The sequence below is a fragment of the Indicator indicator genome, chromosome 42 (genome assembly GCF_027791375.1).
Source record: "Indicator indicator isolate 239-I01 chromosome 42, UM_Iind_1.1, whole genome shotgun sequence".
NCBI lineage: Eukaryota > Metazoa > Chordata > Aves > Piciformes > Indicatoridae > Indicator > Indicator indicator.
The window spans coordinates 312,660-319,240 of record NC_072051.1 but is presented as its reverse complement, the minus strand read 5'-3'; the positions used below and the strand labels follow the sequence as shown (position 1 = coordinate 319,240).

Below are 6,581 nucleotides of genomic sequence, written 5' to 3'. Positions count from 1 at the left end.
CCCAGAGCTTTTGGGGGGAGGCATCAAAAGCCAGCCTGGCACTCTCTGGCTTGTGCAGGCAAAGCTGCAGGTGTCCAAGCTGGTGTGGCAGGAGCAGGAAGGAGGTCAATGGGGGGGGATGTAAAAACAACCCTGGGCAGGGACAACATTAATCAGTCACAGCAGGCAGAAGCAGAAGGGGGCCTGAGCTTGTCCTGGTCTCACACATGGTATCTGCAGCAGTTCTGGGCCACTCCTGGGTCAGCTTCTTGAAAGAAGAAAACCAGCACAAAGCCAACATAGGTTTAGCTCTGGCTGCCTTTGAGCCAATTTGTGGTTCCAGGGAGCCCAGGCTCAGTCCCAAATCCCAGAATGAGTTAGGCTGGAAGATCATCACTTTGCACCCCCCTGCTCAAGGCCTCATCCAGCCTGGCCCAGGTTGCCCAGAGAGGTGGGAGATGCCCCATGGCTGACACTATTGCAGGTCAAGTTGTGGGGCTGTGAGCAGCATGCTGTAGCTATAGATGTCCCTGCTGGCTGCAGGGGCTTGGCCCGGGTGGCCTTGCAAGGTCCCTTCCCACCCAGTCTGGGATTCCACAACCCATTTTTAGCAGCTGCCCTCCCCCCCAGCAGGCTGCTGGCACACTCAGTTGCACTCTGCTCTTTAATGTTTTGGGTTCTCCACCCCTGCCACCCCCAGCCATGCCACAGCTGCTGGCAGAAGGCTTCTGCACACCAGCAGCACCCCTTGTGCCACAGAGCAGGGCCTCGGCTGGCACCAAGACCCAAGCAAAGGGCAGTCTCTTGCGGCCTTTCTAGGGGAATGGCAGCAGTGAGAGAGAGCAGCACAGCTCCTGCCAGACGCTGGGCCTGGCACCCCGAGGGCAGAGCAGCACAGAGGTGGTACAGCAGGGTCCCTGTGCCGCCTAGAAGCGCTTCATCTGCCGCCGCTCCTGGCGCCGCTGCCTCTTCTCGTTGGTGTCCGGCACAGCCGGGGAGGGCGACTCAGCTGCCAGCCAGGGCCCCAGGATGTTCACCCACAGCAGGTACAGCGCACGGCCCGGAGCCTGCAGAGCACCAGGCACAGCCTCAGGGCACCGGGGCACACACACCAGTGGCACAGCCTCAGGGCACAGCCTCAGGGCACTCACACCAGTGGCACAGCCTCAAGGCACTGAGGCACGCACACCAGTGGCACAGCCTCAAGGCACCAGGGCATACACGCCAGTGGCACAGCCTCAAGGCACCGGGGCAGGCACACCAGTGGCACAGCCTCAAGGCACCGGGGCACACACACCAGTGGCACAGCCTCAGGGCACACACACCAGTGGCACCGCCTCAAGGCACCGGGGCACACACACCAGTGGCACAGCCTCAGGGTGCAGCCTCAGGGCACTAGGGCATACACACCAGTGGCACAGCCTCAGGGCACTGGGGCATACATGAGTGGCACAGCCTAGGGCCATCATAGGACACAGGGAAAGAAAAGGCAGTGGCAGGAGTGCAGAACAAATGCCCTGATCTGTGGCATGGGACCCTGCACCCCTCCACTGCTCCTCAGCTTCACAGATGGAGCTCCTGGCATCAGGGCTGAATGACCCAGAGGGCTCCTGCTGCCTCTCCCTCCCGCAGAAAGCACACTCAGGTGGCTCTGCTTTGAGAAGTAAAAGAGATCCAGATGGTCTCCAAGAGAGGAGCTCATGGGTGAAGGCTAGCACCAGACCAGTCCCTGCGCTCTCATGGTGGCCTTGTGCACCTCCGTGGGATGCCCTGAAGACAACTGGGGCAGTTTTCCACTAGCTGGCAGGTTCTACCCTTTTGCAACTACACACAGCAAATGTCTCAGGAGTCACAGGGAAATCAAAGCCTGCAGCGTTTGGTCTCCCAGCGTCCAGCAGCTGCCAGCCTCAGCCTGTGCTGGTGAGTGACAGCAAACCAAGTAAGCAGCAGCATGGCCACAAACAGGCCCTGGGCACAACGGTGGCTCTGAGCTGCCTCCTGTTCCTCATTGCCCTTTGACAGGACCAGAAAGAAAGGCCCAGGCCAGCCCAGTCTTTGCGTGGTTGACCCAAAGGGATCAGCACTTTCGTCCTTTGGAGCAAGGTTTGACAGGGAGACTAAAAAGCTCCCCAGCAGCTTTGGCCTGAAGCAGGCCATGGCCATGAGATGGCTCAGGGATGTCCCCGGAGGCAAGGAAGGAGACAGAGCAAGAAGGAGCAGCTCAGGGCCTTACCAAGAGCCAGAAGTACCAGATGTAGAGTGAGAAGCAGCTCAGCACCTGGACTATGGCGGTCAGCAGGATCACATCCTTGAGGTGCCTGAGGAAGCAAAGCAAAACATTCACCTTCTGCGGCCCCTGCCACCCTCACCAGCTCCTCTGCCCACACTGCCCATCTGTGCCACCTCAGGGAGCGAGCCCACAGGCTGTCCCTGCAGCCACAGTGCCAAGAGTCAGAGCAATGAACAGAACCAACAAAGCCCTCAGGAGCTGCAGAGCTGAGCTCCTTCTGCAGAGAGGCCCTGGCCAGCTGAGGACACCAGCAGCAAAGCCACCCCTCACAGCCTGCCACACAGCCTTGGCACATGGCATGTCATGAAGGACGCTGCTGTGCTGGAGGGGGGCACCGGCCTGCCTTCTGCCAGTTCACAGGCTGGCAGGCACACCTGAGGTCACCACAGGGCTGGGGTGTCAAGAGGACAAGCAGAGTCACCTGCAGGCCAAGCCAAGGCCACAGACAGCTGCCCCTCGCCTCTGCTTATCCCACTCCTGAGGCAGACATGAGAGCAGCTATGGACAGGGACAAGCTGCCCACACCTTGGTCACCACACTGAGGGGCAATTGGCATCCCAAGAGGTAAAGGAGTGCTGGGTCTTCAACAGGGGAGTGTTGTGATGGGCTAGAAAAACACCAGGCCCTTCATTCCCATTAGGTCATCAGCGTCTGCTAGAGGGAGCAGCTGCCTTCTGGTCATCTCTGAGGCCCTCCTCTGAACCCTCTCCAGCAAGTCCATGTCCTTCCCCTGTCCAGGACCCCACAGCTGAGGTTTCACCATAGCAGAGAGGCAGAATCACCTCTCTCCATCTGCTTTCCACTCATCCAACAGTGAAAAAAAACACCAGGGCAGAGGTAATGGTACTGGAACCTGTTGTAGGTCTGGGCAGCACAGCTCAAAGCAAAGCCACCAGAGACAACTGGTTTCAGCTGGGACACCCCCATCAACTTGAGAGCCTGCAGTCCAGCAGCAGCTCCATGATAGGTTCTGAGGTTTGGAAATCCCACAGAATTATTTGGGTTGGAGAAGCCCTCTAAGATGCTTCTAAGTCCAACATAACCCAACACCACCATGGCCACCAAACCATGGCCCCAGGTGCCATGGCCCCAGGTGCCATGGCCACACAGTTCTGGAACACCTCCAGGCATGGGGACTCCACCACCTCCCTGGGCAGCCTGTAACAATCCCTGACTACTCTTGCAGCAAAGAAATTTTTCCTCCTCTCCCACCCAACCTTCCCCTAGCACAGTTTCAGGCTATTTGCTCTCTCTTTTATGGAGAACAGACTGACTTCCTCCTCACTCCAAGCTCCTTTCAGGGAGCTGCAGAGAGCAATGAGGTCTCGACGTCACCCAAGGCCACAGAGAGGTGATGGCAGAGCTGCCACTGAACCCACCTCTCCCAGAGACCAGCACCCAGCCCTCCCCAGGCCCACAGCACACAGCAGCTGTGACAGAAGCACAGGGGGATGCTGGCAGATCCACAGTGTCCTGGAAGCAGCACCGAAAAAGCTGCTGTCAGTCAGCTGCCCCAAGGCAGGAAAACATCTGCTGAGGCCTGAAACAACCTCAAGCCTGGAGTAGGTCCCTGATCCCCAGAGCAGTGATTTAGAGCTTCACCCAACAGAGGAGCACTGAGCCTCGGTTAAGGCTCTGCACAGGGTGAGGTGGGAACCTCAGCTGGGCAGGTTTGGTTTCACAGCTCTGGCTCTGCTGTGGTTTGCACCTTGGACAGGCAGCAATTAATGTGTGTCATAAAGCTCAGCCCACGGCATGCTGCTCAGGCAACAAAGCCTCAGATCACCAAGAGAAGCACCACAGCTGTGACCAGGGCCTTTCAGAAGAGGTGAGGGGGTCCCTGTGCTAGCTCCTGTCAGCCCCTGCCTTGACAGCTCCCTCACACTCGTGCAGGGGCAGCTCTCTGGGCTCCCTTGGTGCCCAGAGAATCAGCAGGATTCATAGGGTCACAGAATGGGTTGGGTTGGAAGGGTCCTTGAAGACCATCCAGTTCCAACCCCCTGCCATTAGCAAGGACACCTCCCACCAGCCCAGCTTGCTCAAGGCCTCATCCAGCCTGGCCTTGAACACCTCCAGGGAGGGGGCAGCCACAACCTCCCTGGGCAACCTGTGCCAGTGTCTCCTCAGCCTCACTGTGCATTACTTCCTCCTGATGTCCAACCTAAATCTGCCCTGCTCCAGTTTCAAACCACTGTCCCTCAGCCTAACCCCACAGTCCTTTCTGAGCAGTCCCTCCCCAGCCTGCCTGGAGGCCCCCTACAAATATTGAAATGCAGCTTTAAGGTCTCCCTGGAGCCTTCTCTTCTCCAGGCTCAACAGCCCCAACTCTCCCAGCTTGGCCCCATAGTAGAGGTGCACCAGCCCTGGAGGCCTCCTCTGGACACATTCCATCAGCTCCAAGGCTCTCATGTGATCAGAGCCCCATAGCTGAACCCAGCCCTGCAGGTGAGGTCTCCCCAGAGCAGAGCAGAGGGGCAGGATCCTCTCTCTCCAGCTCTGGCCACACTGCTTTGGATGCAGCCCAGGCTGCCCTTGGCCTTCTGTGCTGCCAGTGCCCATTGCTGGCTCTTGTCCAGCTTCCACCACCCAGCACCCCCAAGTCCTTCTCTGCAGGGCTGCTCTCAATCTCATCAGCCTCAGTTCCAGGCTGACTACCCACACGGTGGCTTGTACCCAGCACAGCCCATGCCAAGCATTCAGCTGAGGACAGCTTAGGTATTTTCCCAGGAAAAGCAGCCACAGCCCTCCAGGTCCAAGGCCTGGGAGGCTGCCCTGGCTCTGTGGGCAGGCTCAGGCAGCAGGTCCTGCTCACCTGGGCTCGTGTGGGTGAGGACACTCACTCTGCCATCCCCTGCTCCATGTTCAGGTCGATTCCCCCGTCGGCGAGGCTGCCGTCGTCCGTGAAGGACGGCTTGGCCATCGAGTTCATCGACCGGTAGCTGGTGCCGTACACCACCGAGCTGAAGACGAACGCCAGCTGCAAGGAGGGACACGGCTGTCAGCCGGCAACGCCTCCGCGGGCAGGGGCCTGCGGTCACAGCAGCCGAAGGACCTGGCTTTCGGCCGGGCCGGGCCGACAGACGGAGCCCTGCCCGCAGCGGGCCTGGTGCTCACCCATGTCCAGGCGGAGGCAGCGGGGTAGAAGATCACCAGGTTCACCAGGGCGTACACGGCCTGCGGAGAGAGGACGGCACGGCTGGCACAGCACGGCACAGCTGTCGGTCCGGCACGGCACGGTCCGGCCCGGCCCTGCACCCCGCCGGGGCCCTCCCCGCCCGCACTCACGGAGGCCCCCAGGATGATGCGAAGGTAGAAGCGCAGCGTCTCCCGGTTCTCCTCGAAGATCTGCTTCTTGCCCTTGGTGCCTGCCTTCCCCTTGGGCTGCGGAGCCAAGAGAGGAGGTCAGCGGCCTCGCCCGCCCCGCGGCCCCCAGCCTCCGGTGCCCCTGCAGCCGCCACTCACCGCCATGGCCACGCCGGCTCCGCGCTCCGCCTCCGGCCCCGCTGGAGGCCACACCGCGGAAGCGACACCTCTGGAAGTGACACCCCTGGCAGCGACCCCGCGGAAGTGATTTCGCGGAAGCGATTCCGCGGAAGCGGCGCCTGGTGCATGGCGACCGGGGCCTAGCTCGGGAAGGGGAAGGGAGGTTCCGGGCGTGGGGGTTTCCCCCTGGTCCCTGGTCCGGCCCTGAGCGCTCTCGGCCGGTCCCCGTCCTGGGCCTGAGGGTCCCTAGGGTCCTCCTTCTTCCCTGGCGCTCCCCGGGTCCTCACTCCCGAAGCCCTCTGCGTTGTCCCCGGTGCCCGCTGGCTTCCCAGTCCCCCCTCCCCGCCCCGGAGGACGCCGAGGCCTTTCCCTTCGCCCCGCAGCGCAATATAGGGGCATGGGGTACCAGTGCTAGCCCTTCCCAGCTCATCCCCCCCATCACCTCCACTTGGCTCTTAGGAGATGGTGACCCAGAGCACCCTGCCCCTGCAAGGGTCCTGCAGAGGCAGGACCACATGGGCCACGCTGCTGTTGCCTTGATGGAATTCTAGAATCACAGCATATGAGGGGTGGAAAGGGCCTCTGGAGATCATCGAGTCCAACCCCCCTGCTAACTCCGGTTCACCCAGAGCAGACTGCACTGGAACCTCTCCAGGTGGGTTTGGAAAGTTCACAGGAGACTCCACAGCCTCCCTGGGCAGCTCTCAGTGGCTCTGATACGAAGGATAAGTTACAAATAACAGGCAAGAGCAGAATTCCAAAGTCAGGCAACCAGGAAGAGTCTGAAGGAAAGGTCCCCAAGGTCACAACACTGCCATGAGTCTCTAGC

General features: G+C 60.5%; 1 protein-coding gene across 1 annotated transcript; it reads right to left on the bottom strand.

Annotated features, from left to right (window-relative positions):
• Positions 1-640: 640 nt before the first annotated feature.
• Positions 641-5,749, bottom strand: TMEM208 (transmembrane protein 208). Its single transcript, XM_054397204.1, has 6 exons — positions 5,732-5,749; positions 5,555-5,650; positions 5,384-5,443; positions 5,110-5,246; positions 2,213-2,297; positions 641-1,046 (listed from the first exon to the last, which is right to left on the bottom strand). The coding sequence occupies exons 1-6, from the start codon at positions 5,735-5,737 to the stop codon at positions 906-908; spliced, it is 525 nt and encodes a 174-aa protein (XP_054253179.1). The 5' UTR covers positions 5,738-5,749; the 3' UTR covers positions 641-905.
• Between the last annotated feature and the right edge of the window lie 832 nt (positions 5,750-6,581).

Bases quoted from the DNA above. Each gene is read 5' to 3' on its own strand.
- TMEM208 (XM_054397204.1), bottom strand. The intron at 2,298-5,109 runs GTGAGTGTCCTC...TTGCTTCCTCAG, and splicing joins ATGGAGCAGGGGATGGCAGA to GCACCTCAAGGATGTGATCC. The intron at 1,047-2,212 runs GTAAGGCCCTGA...GGTGCTCTGCAG, and splicing joins TCTGGTACTTCTGGCTCTTG to GCTCCGGGCCGTGCGCTGTA.